The sequence below is a fragment of the Rhincodon typus genome, chromosome 26 (assembly GCF_021869965.1).
Source record: "Rhincodon typus isolate 14 chromosome 26, sRhiTyp1.1, whole genome shotgun sequence".
Taxonomy (NCBI): Eukaryota; Metazoa; Chordata; class Chondrichthyes; order Orectolobiformes; family Rhincodontidae; genus Rhincodon; species Rhincodon typus.
Window position 1 is genome coordinate 9,384,158 of NC_063357.1, and position 16,625 is coordinate 9,400,782.

At 38.8% G+C, this 16,625-nt stretch overlaps 1 protein-coding gene across 7 annotated transcripts in view; it reads right to left on the reverse strand.

Annotated features, from left to right (window-relative positions):
• nf1a (neurofibromin 1a) overlaps positions 1-16,625 on the reverse strand; it is a 275,275-nt gene that overhangs the window by 116,958 nt on the left and 141,692 nt on the right. For all 7 annotated transcript variants that reach the window (XM_048612822.1, XM_048612821.1, XM_048612819.1 and 4 more), the window contains one exon: positions 15,813-15,923. In XM_048612822.1, the coding sequence (XP_048468779.1) occupies positions 15,813-15,923 (111 nt within the window). The remainder of the gene's footprint in view (positions 1-15,812; positions 15,924-16,625) is intronic.

Consider the following 16,625-nt stretch of genomic DNA (forward strand, 5'->3'; position numbering starts at 1 on the left):
GTGAAGAAACTGGCAGTAGCCACTTCTTCTCACATACTTCTAACCGTCAGGGAAAGCAACATGCAAATATTAAGGAAAATTGGTGGAACGTCAGCAATATATTCAACCTAATTTCGAGTAGACGAATTCCAAATTTCATGGAATAACCTTAACATGGCCAAAATGCCAATGCATTTTCACTGGAGCCCTGAGTTGCACATTTTGATTATTAAAATCAAATTCCATAACATGATATTCTAGACTTTTCTTTCAACATTACTATTTTAGGTATCAAATTCCCTTACCCAATGAATTCTTCCAAAAAAAGTGCAAGGCAATGGCTCTAATTTTACAGAAGACCAACATTCCCTATTACAACACAATGTGCAAGACATATTAATACATTTTTCAATGTTGCACAAACAATGGGTATATATCACCCTGACAGTCTGTCACTTATGTAGTACCATTGAAGTAATAAATTAAAATTTCTGTGCCGTACTCTCACAGGGGAGGTGGTGCCGAAATGAGGTCATATTGTCAATAACACGTAATTTAGATTATACTCAGAACAGAGCATGATGCTTGTACTAAAGATCCCTGCGTCTTTTCGGAGTGGGTATAAATAGCTCCTCTGTAAAGCAGCTATCCAGAATTTGAACATCTGCACCAAGAACACTTCAGCAGTAAAAATTCTCTTAGCAAAGGATTGCCACGGTAAGTCCAATAATTGTTCTACTGGATTTTGATATTTTTTGACATTTTTTTTCCACTTGCACCATTTCCTGGGAGACTGCAGGCAGAGACAAATTTGTCGAGACCAGCTAAATCAGACTTTTATGCTGTGTTTGCGATTAAAAAATCCAAGGCAGCAGCCATAATTCTGTTGTTCAGGAAGGAATGACAATCGCGTCTAGTATTTTTCTTTAACCACAGAACAAACGTATTGTCTTTTTTCTTAAAAAAAAAAGTTTAAAAATGGAGTGTTAATCAAACGCATTAAGCGAGCAGTTTAGTGAAGGATGAATATTTAATTGCATGAAGCCTTTTTGGGTCATAATGAACGCTATGGTAATAGGTGTCTATACTAAAAATCCATAGTTTTAACTAATAGGAAAGTTATAGTAATGAAAATATTACCAAAAATCAATAATTTATTCATCAAGAATATCTTATTGTGGCTGAATTGTAAGGGAAAAAAAATCACAACAGAACCACACCAAATTGACTCAAATCTTTTGCTGCAACACTGTCTGTTGATTTATTCATTCCAGAGCATTTGTGCATCTAGTTGTTGTTTCACAGGCAACAATAATGGAGCATTCAGACATCTGGATTATTATACAAATTCAAGCATGAAACCCTCTCCAATACCATCCTGGAACTGTGCCATGCAAGAGTTAGAATGCGAGGCATGTACTCAAGACACTCTCTGCAATTATCTTATCAAAGAAGACATTTTTCGTTGTACAGCTCCATTTGAGTTGAGGTCAGATATTTTACCAGAAGGACCCGTTTTGTGGGAAAGGGGCAAGTAAACCTGTTGCTTTAAGTATCCCATAATCTGTTCGGAGTGCATTGGATTCATCCACCAGCTCATACCAATAACACTGCATGGAATGGGGAAAACAGTAATATATTTTTCTTTTAAATATACACGTTGTGTTGGCACGGGCAAACAAACCAATGTGCAATTATCTTCTTTATAGGACAACAATGGACTACTTCAAGTTCTCCAGCTGTATCTTGGCCCTTTTGTCCATCCTACCCTCAGCTGCAGCAACCTGCCCTTCCAAGTGTTCATGCACACAAAATGACAGGTATGTAGACTGCTCAGACCAAGGTTTAACAGAACTCCCAGAGAACATCCAAGAAAATGTTATACACCTAAATATTTCGCATAATGGCATTAAAGATCTCAGCAATAAGCTGACCAATTTCACCAACCTGAGGCTCCTCGATATATCGAACAATCTGCTCACTCGTATGCCAACCGAGTTTCCACGGGCACTTTGGGAAATCTATGCTGCTAATAATCGCATCAAAGTACTTGAGAAGGAAGACACTGTCACCCAGTGGAACCTGAAAATACTGGATTTGTCTGACAACCTGATTGAAAGGGCTTTTCTAATTAACAACACATTAATTAATCTCAAATTCCTCAACTTCAGTGGGAATAGATTCTGGACAGTCCCTACCAATACACCTTATAACTTGGAGACTTTAGATTTATCTCACAATAACTTGCAGAATATACTACCTGATACTTTTCGTCAAAAAGGACTTTCAAAATTATATTTGAACAACAACAGTTTCATGTCTATTCCAAATGGAACTTTTGATCTACTCACTGGCTTGCAGTTGATTACACTATATGGAAATTCGTGGGAATGTAACAATCTGGATAGTATTTCCTATCTACTGACCTGGACAAAAAGGATGGCAGCAACTGTGCTTGGAGCTCCATGCATGGAAGAAACAGAATCTACTCAGAAAGCAACCATCACCTTTGACCCAAGCAATATTACACAACTAATTCATACTCCAGGTTTTACTCATGAACAGACTGAAATCAGAACAATTCCAACTACTGTGTCTGAGGGGAGTGAGGCAAAAACATTCCAATCTTTAGCGAATCAAGGAACTGGAACTTCATCCTTCTTAGAATTAATCAGAAATGCTAATTTGAATTCACCTGCACAAAGCTCCATTGGTGAACCTGTTTTGGAAAAAACAACCCAAACCATTTCTATTCAAACAAGAGGTAGCACTGAAAGTTCGAGCATTACACCTATTGTCACAAATACAACGGATACACTTCCATCATCCTCAATGCTCATTACAGCGCCTGAATTTACCTCCAACAGCACCATTTCAACCATGTTCATCACAGTGGCTAACAGAAATGGAACTGTGAACAGCCAGATTGGTGGCTCAATGACTCCGTCAACCTTTAAGCCAATGCCCACTGCAAGTCACAGACCAACTGCATCAGTTACATCCTCAACACGTTCGGAGCCAAGTATTGTCAACGCAACCACTTCTCAGGCTGCAATGAGGAGTATTTCCAGTACCATTAAGACTAGTCCAACCAATCTGACCTCACCGAAGGTCAACGGAATCACTGCAACTACAAATATCATGAAGCATAACGTAACAACAGCACAAAGCACAAACTCAAAAGCACATGAATGCACAGGAATAACAGTCTATATCATAGCTTTTCCCATGCTAGTAGCACTGGTCATTTAGATATCTAAATAAGGGAAACAGTTATTGACAGTAAGTCAATACCATCTTTGGTCAATGAATCAGGTAGTTGGTATTTTCTTTCAAGAAATTAAGAACCAAATACTCCTCTGAAGGCTTACAGACCATGTAGAACAAATCTGATCTTTGGTCTTTTGATCCACCAATCTCATTCAGCCAGGTCTGCTTTGTCCCACGGCCAGAAAAGATGGAAGAACGATTTTAAAATGCCAACTTAGATACCCTAGTCCTGACGACTCGTTAACTCCTGCTGGAAAGTGCACACTAATAAATACAGATGCGAGTTACCACTGACTACCTCTCCCAGCCCCACCAGCATAGTTTTTGAAAACATTTAAGGTCAAGACTAACATGATAAACAGCCACCTGGAACAGCAACTGAAGAGCAGCAGGGGCTGACACTGCCAGATGCATGGCAGCCCAATAGGTCACCACCAATAAGGAAACGTGAGGAGAGAATAAACCTCTATTACGAGTTGCCCCACCACCAAACAGGAGAAAGGACCCTTACTAAAAGGTTAGCATATGAACCCTACTTATCCAACATCTTTCGAACATTTTTATTTAAACATAAAGCAATTGTGATATACATTCAGAATTCAAACTTTTTTCTGCAAAAACAAACTTCTGAAAAGTTTCATAATTTTACAACTAAACCATTTCTGGTACCTGAAATGTCTAACTACCTACTCTATTTGTAATATGAAAGTTTGAGCATCTTTTTTCCTGGTATGTGGATGCATGCAACCACTAAATTATTTGATAAGTAATTTTAATGTAATGTAACTAAATCTCAAATAAAATGTGGAGTCTTGCAAACACGACAAAAGCAGCCATGAAAATGTCTGTTTTAAACTATTGTCATGGTTTATTGGCAGGATGTGACCTTCAGTGGTCCACAAGGATCTGTGTTAGGGCTTCAATTTATTTAATAACAACTTGACATAGAAAGGGTCATATATCCAAATTTGCTGATGACACAGTTAGGCAACAGTGTAGACAATGCAGATGGTAGCATAAAATTATAAACAGTTATTGACAAACTAAGTGACTGGACTAAACAGTGGCAGGTGGAGTTCAACGTCGGCAAGTATGATGTAATCCATTTTGGATGGAAAAGGATAGATCGGGATACTTTCTAGACAGTACAAAGTTAAATACAGTGGATGTCCAAAGAGCTTGGAGGTTCAGGTGCATAGGTCTTTAAAATGTCACAAAATGGTGCAGAAAACAATCAAGAAAGCTAATGGAATGCTGGCCTTTATATTTAGAGGACTGGAGTACAGGGAAGCAGAAGTTATGCTGCAGTTGTATAAAACCTTAGTTAGCCCACTTGGAGGACGATGAGCAGATCTGAGCATCGTACCTTAGGGTGATCTGATTGAAGTCTTCATGATGTTAACATGAAAAGACAGGGTAGATAAAGAAACTATTTCCATTGGTTGGGGATTCTAGAACTAGGGGCACAGTCTAAGCCTTAGGGACAAGCCTTTCAGCAAAGATGTTAAGAAGCACTTTGACACACAGAAGGCATGGATCAGCTGTCAATTTTAAATGCAAGATAGATAAATTTCTGTTAAGCAAAGGTATTAAGGAATATGGGTCCAAGGCAGGTGTATGGTGTTAGGCCACAGATCAACCATGATCTCAAACGAATGGTGGAATAGGCTCGAGGGGCTCAATGGCCAAACTACTCATGTACCTAAGAAACTTTTAGATTGACATTGTCATCTTTTGAAAAAGTCTTTGAAATCACAAATGTGCTAAATTTCAACCAATCCTTTATCATGCCTTCCTACATTTTGCACTCTTGATTGGCACATCAAATACTGTCAACCTGAAGCACCTTCACACTTCATTTTTATATGTAGCAGATACAATATGAATGTTATCATGCTCCCTCATGACTAATTTGCTTAGCCCTCTCCTCAGTGAATGCAGTTTCCATTACACAAGGCATCATGACATGATGCCCTCATTTGATATGGAAGACAATCAACAACAAATTTAAAAAGAAAGAGGTTCTTTTGTTTCACCTTGGTTTTTAATCATCACAGTTCAAATGCACTAGTTATTTGGAAAGCAAAGCTAGTAATGAGACCAAACTCTTGCAATACAGATGCACAAATTTACCATATCCTCAAGTAAAGTTTGATGTAAAAAAAGACAATGAACGGCTTGGAAGTTGAAATTGAGATTGAGATTGAGTCACATCATGAAACATATTTAAACTTTTGAAATTTCTACCAGTAATCAGATTTTAAAAATTCATTCAAGCTTGCATGAGCATACACAGGCAAAGAGGAAGAGACCAGAATTCCAGAAACCATGTCAACTTAATCCACCATAAACTCTCATGTAATCCATTTAACATCTGGAGATAACAGTTTGTACTAAACTAAATGTAATCCTGAAAACTGAATAGTCATGAACATTTTACTATCCGTTCCTTCATATTTTCAACATACTGGCTCAATTACCATATAGCCCCACAAACCCCTCGTGTGGCTCTCTAACCCAGCTTTCTTACTCAATTTGGGAATTTCCATCAGTCTTAATTTGGGCACAACTATGAAAACATCAAAAAGAATCCCTGAAGAACAGTGAATCACAATGCTCCAATTCTGATCTTGACAGCTAGTGAGCATTTTACTGTGAATGGGTCACTGCAATTCTTCTGCAGAAAAAAAAAGTTGTACTGCAGCAACACAATTGTACCTATCAGAAAATCGTGCTGGCAAAGTTAGATATTTAGAAAATTTGTTCCAAAAAATTAAACCCTTCTGCTGTCCCATTGCATAATTTATATGTGGCTTAATAAATTTATTATCCCAGAGTCCAAGCTCCTTTGCCAACAACCTATTCCAGGTATTGCTGACTCCTGAACTCTAAGCTTATTTTGACAATCTTGACCAGGTTCTACTACACTTTAAAAATGTATTTTTGGATTTTAATTCACTGGACTATTTAATGACTTTTTTGTCTTAAAAAGACCCTTACAAGGCATCTATTATCAATGTTAGAGTCAGAATCATAGAGATAAACAGCATGGAAACAGACCAACTTGTCCATGCCAACCAGCTATCCAATATAATACTAAATAAAAACCGAAAGAGCAGCGGATGGTGTAAATCAGGAACAAAAACAAAGTTGCTGGAGAAGCTCAGCAGGTCTGGCAGCATCTGTGAAGGAAAAAAACAGTTAATGTTTTGGGTCTTATGACCCTTCCTCAGAACACTTCCTCAGTTCTAAGGGTCACCGGACCTGAAACGTTAACTCTTTTTCCCTTCACAGATGCTGCCAGACCTACTGAGCTTCTGCAGCGACTTAGTTTTTGTTCCTATATAATTCCAATCCCATTTGCCACATCTACCTCTAAACCCTTCCCATTCATATATACCCATTCAGCTGCCTTTTCTATGTTGCAATTGTACCAGCCTCCACCACTTCTTCTGGCAGCTCATTCCATGCACATACCACCCCCTCCATGCAAAAGTTGCCCCTTAGGTCACTTTTAAATCATTCCCCTCTCAGTTTAAACATCTACCCTCTATTTTGGAACTCCCTCACCCCAGGGAAAAGACCTTGCCTCTTCACTCAATGCACGCCCCTCATGATTTTATTAACCTCTAAGTTCATCCCTCAGCATCCAATGTTCCAGGGAAAATAGCCCCAGCCCAATCAACCTTTCTCCTGAGCTCAAACCCTCTAACGCTGGCAACATCCTCGTAAATCTTTTCTGAACTTCTTCTAGTTTCACCAATTCTTCCTATAGGAGGGAGACCAGAACTACACACAATACAATGTTGAGGGGTGTCAGCTTATCAAATCTTCTCAGAATTCATCCTTCTAATAGTAGAGATGAACCTCATTCCTCCACTCTACACCCTATAGATAAGCACATTCAAACTTTGCACTCAAAACAAGACAGCTTATCTATACTAAATGCTCCTGAAGACATGTTATCAAAGCTTTTCAGCTCGTCTTCATCCAGACGATGCAAGAATATCAAATTTCAAAGGGAATAACAATTTATACTGCATGAACAAAAAGGCCTGCTCAGTTGGCAAGTGGACTGATTCGTCGAGACTTGGACTATGGGGAATGCACTGGGAATTGGTTTCACTACATGCCTCTCCCCACTCCCTTGCTTTTGTTTAAATGAAAAACATGCAACATCTGCATATATTCTGCTCACAGAGGACAGGGACCTGTAAATGACTACGTTAGCTACAATAAGTCGAAGTGAGCAACATTGAGAGTTCAACCAATAAATTGGTTGCCAGTGTAATTCCTAACATTGTTGGGATTGTTTGTTGAAACACTGTCCAATCCCAGAATCACATGTAATGTTGGCCATAACATTCTGACCTTTGCAAACCTGAGCTCATTGAGCATGGTCAATGCTCTGCCTGTGGCAAACAACCATTGGACAAGTCATTGGGAATATGGCCAACATAGCAAGCACAATGTCAACACTGGAAATGATACACATTACTCAATAAATTATGCATTTGTTTTGACAGTACCATCCTGTTAGTGGATAATATGGCCAGGCACTGCAATTTTTTCAAGTGAACAACAAAATAGGGTACTAGTGTCCAGTGTCTTCTTCATGGCAATGTTTGGATTAGAATTCACAAGCAAACAAATGCAGTCTAACTCCTTGGTCTCTTTATAATTTGGAATTCATGCATCTATCCTGATGAGTCCAAGGGAAAATTACTTAGACAGCATGTCTCTTTTCTGAGCAATACCCAAGTTCACAATGTCAAGCTGCTTTGTGCACAACCAAAGTACCAGAGTGGATAACAACTTCAATCTCAAGTTTTTAAAGTGATGCTTCTAACTTGGGTTGGTGGGAAGTTGTGTATCAACTTCACTTTAACCAAAATTGATTTAGCAGCAATAGGTTATTGTTTTGCATTCTTTTACGTATATCGTTTTCACAGTAGCTTTGAGATAGAAAATTTAGATATGCCAGTTACAAGTCCTGGACAGTCAGCACATTTCAACATTCAGTAACCTTGAACTAATTGCGCTGCTTGCCCCCAAAAGGTTTAGAATCACAGAATGAATACAGTGCAGAAAGAGGCCATTTGGCCCAGTGAGTCTGCACCAACTCTCCAAACAGTATCCCTCTGAGACCCAGGTTCCCACTCTATCCCGTTATCCAGTATTTTTCACAGCTAATCCACCTAGCCTACACATCTCTAGATACTATGGGACAATCCACCTAAATTGCACATCTTTGGACTGTGGGAGGAAACTGGAGCACCCAGTGAAAACCCTTGCAGACATGGTTAGAATGTGCAAACTGCACACAGACAGTAACCCAAGGCTGGCATCGAACCTGGATCCCTGGTGCAGAGGGGCAACACTGCTAACCACTGAGCCGCCCATGTCCCCCAAGTTCTTGTTCATTAGAAAAAGCACACTGCCTGGGCATATTATCCACTAACAGAAAGCTGCCGTCAAACCAAAAACACATGTAAATGAGTAATGTGCATGATTTTCAATGCTGAGATTGTGGCTACATTGGCCATATTCCCAATGACTAGCACTTTGGCTGTTTGCAGCAGGCAGAACGTGACCATGCTCAACGAGTTCACACTTGCAAAACTCAATGTTGTGGCCAACATTACACCTGTTTCTAGGATTGGACAGTGTTTCAACAAACAATCCCAAGAATGTTAAGAATTACACTGACAACCAATTTATTGGTTGAGCTTACAATGCGGCTCACCTACAGTTAAATCCCTATGCTTCAAAGGTGCAGCACCCAACTTAAATGATGGCAATAATTTAACAATATGATACATGGAAAGCACACTTAATGTAAGTCAAGTCTATGTGCCAACAAATTTACAACTTGAAAGCCTCAGTACAGCTGTTTTAAAAAACTTCACGTACTCTGAACTAACTGGGTCTTGGAAGCTTTGAAATTTCCTGAGAAACATTAAATATTTTAGTTAGGACCATTGGGTAAAAAGGTACATGCGGTAGGTGGGAGGGGAAATAAAAGGAGGACAGATTTAGTAAACATTCCAGTTCCTGCACTGAGTTGACAGGAGTTGAATTGGAAATGACTACAAAAATCCAATATCACTGCAATAAATGTGTCGTGACAAAGGAAGTCCGCATTTGGTAGCAAAGTCCTGCAAACTACTAAGGGGAATTCTGTATGTCATGGAGGCAATCTTTCAGTTGAAAGGCGAAGCAGTTTTCCTCTCAACAGACAGATTCCACGGCACTATATTTAAGAGCAACAAATGAGTTTTTCCCTCCTGTTCTAGGCAATGCAAACCTCTTATAGGTCAAATCTTCTCTGGTTATCAGGTTGCCATGAAAAAGACTGCTGTGAACAAATTGGGTGTCATATTTCACCAGCACTACTTCAACATGTCTTGTGATTGTGAAATTAGTATTTTTTAAACGTACATCTTTATTTTCTCTTGTGGCAGAGGTCAGATCGAGCAGTGTAGAACATTCACTGCATCCAAAAAGAAACATTCAAATCCTGAAAAAGGAGCTAGCAACAGGGATCAGAGGTGGCAGGCTGGACAATCCACGCTAGTCAAATAGAACATTTCAAACCTGGCAATCTATTCAAATACTAGCAACTGAATGAATGTTTTTTTTAAAAACAAAAATCACCATCGCACACACTTCTAAGTTTACATCTAAATGATCTACAAATTCTATAAAGATTTGTGACACAAAAGGCATAAAATGCTGGTTTGAATGTAAGTCAGTGAATAGGATTGCATATAGGATGATAAATTCAAGACATTATTCCCAACTGTAAAAACAAGTCTTACATTCATTGAAATACTGGATTTGAAAGATATTTCTCAACATTCCAATAGTACTTCATAGCTGTGAAGTATTTTGGACAGTCCAAGGTTGTGTTAGGTACTATGTATGCCCAATTTATCTTTTTTCCCTTCAAGGCATTGGAAAAGTGCTAAATTCAACAAACTCTATTATGTGCATCTTAACAAGAAAACAGAATTTAAGAACTAGAATACCCCTGTCAATTTGGTTAGAGGTGATCTCAACCACATAAAGCCACCTCACATGGTGTCAAATTCCATCTCTATTGTGCAGTGTGCAAGAAGGAATCCCAAGTACATGCTGAAGAACAACATCAAGATTACAATCAGATTAAAACTATCATTGGCTGCACTGTTCAACCCAAATAAGCAAATATTCGATCAATGTCTCTTGACATAGATTGAGCTATAACAGTTTCTAATTTAAATACATATGTTGTCTTGAAGTACACTCTACAGAAAATTCTTTATGTAAAAGCTGGTGACAGTACAGAATTAATTAGCATGTTTCAAACATTCATGCCAATACAACCACGATGTGAATTTATTTTTCCTTGGAGAATAGCTACATCATCCAACATCACTTGTGCTGCAATATTTGAATGCAATCCAACAATCAACATTCTAAAAGCTTCGAAGGGGATTATAAAATGATACTCATTAAGGACAAATGACTGAGGCGTAACTGCATGTGCTTATCCAGTAGACACGCCAGTTTATCCAGTAAATTTGCCAGTCCAATTTTAAAAGAAAAAAATACCACTAGCACTGGAAATCTGAAAACAAAAAAACGAAAAGCTGAATATACGCAGGAGGTCAGGTAAAACAGTCAATGCGTGATTTTGCCCTTCAAGACAGCAAGAAACTATGGTGGGTAGCATTTAAAACAAAAACATGCCAAGGAGAGAAAAATGCCACAAACACTGGAAAATAAACAGACACCACATGAACTGTGTGTGTGAAGGTCAACAGGGGATTGAATGACATTAATGTTCGCAATTTGCTAAAGAAATGTTGACTACAGAACTGAAGAAATTTAAACGTCAGCTAACCTGATAAGCAGAAAATAGGAGCAGCTAAAAGGTGGACAGGTAGAAAAGGAACAATAAAAACCTCAATCACAGAAGGCTCCAATGGCCAGAGAACCAACTGAAGTAATGGTGTCCAGCGGTCCTCACCACACACTAAAAGGGCCTGCTTTGCTGTCATGTGCTAACCAGTAATTCTACCAGATGGAGCAGTTAAGATTCTGAAGCAGGAATAACATGAATGCAACGATTAGTAGACAGGACAAAACAGTGGCATCCACATCAAGATTTTTCAGCACCAAAAGCTGCATTGATCTGGCAACACATTTATGAACAATGTCATAGCTGTCTGATGATATCATGTTAAAAGACAAAATCAAAAAAGTGAGGAATCTGAGGTTGAGCTAAAGCCAAAGTGTCAATTAAATTACAATTAATTAAAAAAAAACAAAAAAGCTGCAAAATACACAACTATGTTACAGAGTCAGAGCTGTACAGCATGGAAACTGTTCCTTCAGTCCAACTCATCCATGCTGAACTGATAGCCAAAATAAATCTTGTCCTATCTGCCAACATTTGGCCCATATCCCACTAAACCCTTCCTATTCATATACCCATCCTGATGCCTTTTAATGTTGTGACTGCACCAGCCTCCACCACTTTCTCTGGCAGCTCACTCCATACACACATCACCCTCTGCATGAAAATGCTGCCCCTTAGGCTCCTTTTATATCTTTCCCATCCCACCTTAAATCTATGCCTTCTAGGTTTGGACTCCCCCAGCCTGGGGAAAAGACCTTGGCTATTCACCCTATCTATGCCCCTCATAATTTTATAAATCTCATAACGTATATTTGAAACCAAACAACAGAGGCAGTTAGCTGTGCAGGTTTATTTCTCCATTTGATCCACTTCCCATATGGTCACTACCTTTGTCTCTCTTCCTCCTTTTAAAAGTGCCATTGTTTTGATTTTTTTTTCTGCCCCCTCAAAGTTCTAAAACAATGCAACAGCTCATTAAACAGTAATTAATGCTCCTGGAATTCAAGGAAATCACCTCTAACACTGTTAGTCAAAAACTGACAGATGCGAGAAGTTTAGGGGAAAAATTGTGGTGGAACTCTCAAATTTTCTCCTTAAAACATAAGACTGATCTCACTTTAAGATGCAGACAGTCGTCAACCTTTTGCAAGGAGTTGGTTCTTTAAAGCTCCATTTTAATTTTTTAAGATATCAAAATTTTCAGCAAGTTGGTAAAGCAGACCCAGCTACACAATTTCCAGTGTAGTCTGTCAAGTCTACTCATCTCTCATTCATGAGTTTGACTGTACTTCAACAGTGACAGAGGGCTTGAGGATGATGGCGCATTCAATCCAAACAGAAGCTTGCAGGCTCAGAATGTACACTTAGAGCTACCAACACTGCCAACAAAATCCAGAGCCAGATTCTCCAAAAACATGACAAAAAATTTACATTTGGTAACCAACTTAACATCAAATTAAATTTTTATACAAGTTTTGAACTTGGATGCTTACAGTGTGGAAGCAGGTGATTCGGTCCATCAGGTCCACACAGACCCTCTGAAGAGCATCCCACCCAGACCCACTCCCTACCCTACCCCTGTAATCCTGCTTTTCCCATTGCTAATCCACTTAGCCTGCACATCCCTGGACATTATGAGCAATTTAACATGGTCAATCCAGCTTAGCTGCACAGTTTTGGACTGTGGGAGGAAACCGGAGCACCCAGATGAAACCCACACAGACATGAGGAGAATGTGCAAACTCCACACAGACACTCAAGGCTGTATTTGAACTCGGGTCCCTGGTGCTGTGAGGCAGCAGTGTTAACCACTGAGCCACCATGCCACCTTTTCATTCCAGTTCCATGAAGTATCATGCCCAAGATCATTGATATTTGGCTACTTCAGGATAGGTTAGTAACTTTATAAGTCGTGACACACAAACTAATCAAAAGGTCCTGGCATAGCATAGTCAAAAGAAGTTCTTTAATGAGCTGGATTTAACCCGTCAGATTTATAAGCAGTAATTAAAATGCAGCAAGTAAAATGCAGCAAGTTAACCAGCTGGAAATCCAAGTCACAAACTGCTCTTGTGCGCTCGAAGTACTACATAGCCCAAGTTTATTTGTTTAATGATCAGCACTCTATGCAATTTCTTCAACCAGAACAGCAACAATATGAGAAAATGGGTATCCAGCACATCATTATAACATGGAGCATTTAATTGAACCTGGCTCGCTCAAGAGTTATTAGCTTCACATCTTTTAGATTACAAAAAACTCATTACAACATAATTGTAACATAATCCCAGTTGAAGGATACAGTTTACTCAATCTGCGGTGACTAACCACCAACAGGTTAGATGGTGTTAGACAAAATTATTCAATTGAAAAAAACTTGAACAAGGAAATATTGTTCTATAGCAATTGTGTTCCTTTAATCAACATCAACACACAATGTGATTTTGCCAAGAAATTATGAACTAGAATCACACTTTGTAGATTAATTTTAAATCTTGGTTTTATAGTTAAAACGTATTGCGTATACTGTTTTTACAGCACAAAATGACCTATGTCTGGATATTGTTTGTCAACTCTCTAACAATCAGTCTTGGAAATCACCAAACTTAAGTACAGAGGCTGTCGAGCACTACAAACTGACAAATACAAAGCTTTCAGCCCTACATCCACAAGCTCAGCAGCCACTAAAACAAACAAGTTGTAATATATCAAGCGCATACTGTCATAATAAACCATTGGCTTCCACACTTTTAGTTATTACACATGCATTGTGCTTCTACATCATGGACATGCATTGTTGAGCACAGCAGCAGAACTCCTCCCTGAAAATAAGTCGCTCTGTATTCATTGTGAACGTTAGCCTGCTTGTTTGGGCAAGAAGCAAGCCTGCTAACTTAATGTCTTACCATTTCAGTTTGAAGATGGAGGGAAACAACAAAAACATACCTTTACGCAACTTCAGATGCATCTGTGGTACTAACACAGCAATAATTAACATGACAATTATATCAAATCAATTATCAACATTTGAGCCATCCACATAAATTTGTTGGGTCTGATTAAAGTGCTCTACACAGTATTTTAGAAAGTATTCTAACATTTAAATTGTTCAACTGAGACAATGAAACCATGGTTTTGAACTCAAGGAAGAAAGGTAAAATGACATTTCAGAGTCAAAAATCTATGTTTACTTCATGAGCATAATTTCTGGAATGGCAGCGGCAATTCCAAACTCGTCTCCAACACTTGTATCTGTCAGTATCAAACACTAATTACTTTGGATGCTAGGTACATCACCAATTTCAATTAAATGTAAGCCAAACTATGCAACATATCAATGAGGATAGCCATTTGAGATCCCCATATTAATGAATGTAATTTATTAAAGTGACTGAAAATAAGCTTGGTGTTGATTACGAACAGTTCCACGTAATGGATTCATACAAATCAGACATCAAGTTACAACTGCTGTTAATGTATTTCATTGTGGATAGATAACATGGATACAAACTGGTCCAGACTGGAATGTGCTAAAATACACAATACCCAGTTCTAAGCTGCAACATCCCTTTAATATTAACATGAACATGGCCCAACTACTGGAAGGTAGGCACAACCAATCAATAAACATCTAAATGGCACCAGTTAAGTTAGTCGGAGAGAGACTGGCTTACTTCAGTCAAGGGTGCCATTATGGATGCTGCAATTTGCCTCAGCCAAGTTTGGGCTCTCATCATGATTTGGGGTTCTTCTGCTAACTGACCATGGACACGATATCTGTTGTGCCCAACCCAGACAGAAAGGGGCTGGCTTCTCAGAACAGCCCCATACTGGATCATCAAACCCATGAGTAAATTGTCAGAATGAGAGATCAGGTGGTGTGTTGGGTGAGCAAAGTTCCAACAGTAGTCAATTTGTTAACATGGTTGTTAACGTTTGTTTCTATTCCAACTTTTTCTCCCCACAAAATGCAAAATCTCACTCCCGAGACATATTTGAATGACACCAATGTAATTCAAGTAGTGTTTTAACACAAAGATATTAATCTCTTCTCTCTTAGAAATATACATAAGCTATTTGACAACTGCAAGATTAAAACTTCCAAACAGGTGCATGCAAATCAACTCCCATTGTGAAAACCAAGTACCTGCAGCACCACTGCCGCCTTATCATCATCAGGGCTAGTCAACTTTAGGTGAAAACACATTGAAGAACAAAACTGCTGGACACTGATGATTTAAAAGGCAAAATTCTTGTTACCAAGAGATAATCTTTGCCAATCCACAGTATCTCCAGGCTACACGAAAATCTACTGATGTTGGAGCCATGAGAGTTTGTTCACCCTGCAGAAAAAGCCTGGAATCTAGTGAACTGGCAGATTAAGAACGTGGTCACTAATGCAAGCAAGATAAGTGAAAACACAAAGGGATGCCAAAAAACATTTAAGTGAAATGCAAAGATATCAAAATAAAAAGTTGTTACATCAGAAATGGGTGAAAAGGCCATTTGCTTGGACAGGGCAGAGGGTGGTGAGAGATCATGGGATGAAACCTCCAGGAATTTACCCAACTAAAGTTTGTAATCCCATATGCATCTGTCAGCAGTTGATTCATTGCAAAAAGAGCTTTAACAGCAAGCAAACCAAAATGGCTCTTACCTTCTAGCAATGTAGTAGAACACTGGATTCCCTGTTTTTGATGTTCCTGCTTGGTAAAAAATGTTCAGTGTTTTTAAAGCCTTGAACTCCTCCTTTTCATGTACCTGATGCCTGGAAAGAAAACATTTTACTCTAACAAGTCTCCATAGTCAACGAATGCTTGCGTATCATATTGTGAAAGAACTTAAGATTTCTCCATTGAGTTCTTATTGCCTCAGCCAAATTACACTACAGCCCACTGACAGGACAATTGCAGCAGAAAGACAAGGTCAATGAATTTGCTATCCAAGAGCTGGGGATCAGAAATGTAGACCAGGAAGGTGGGAGCCAGATGATCCCAACTAAAGCTGCATAACTATCTTCAGCATCTGAGTTTGAGGAAAAACATGTAGAGTGAAACTAAGAAATCAGCTAATGTTTCCATCCCTGATCAGTTTTGTAGACACTAGTTAAGAATGTGATTTGGCAGGGCTGTGACAACAAAACAGCTGTCATATGATGTCCCAGAAAGAAAAATAGCATGAAAAGTAGGACTGAAGTGCCTCAAATACTTGTGGAGCCATATTTCAAACCATAATTGCCGTCAGAAAACTGAACAGGAAAACACAAGAATCCAGCAACACAGGTAATATAAGTATTCCTTCGGAACAATGTGGATGCAGAAAATTTAAAATTCAGCAAGCTTAGATAAATCAAAGAAAATATGTCTGTGCTAGAAAAAAGATTAAATCTAGTCAAGTTCATCAGTATTTCCACCTGTACTTGCAGCACACATACAAATTAAGTCTTCGCAATGCCCACAGAAAAACATGC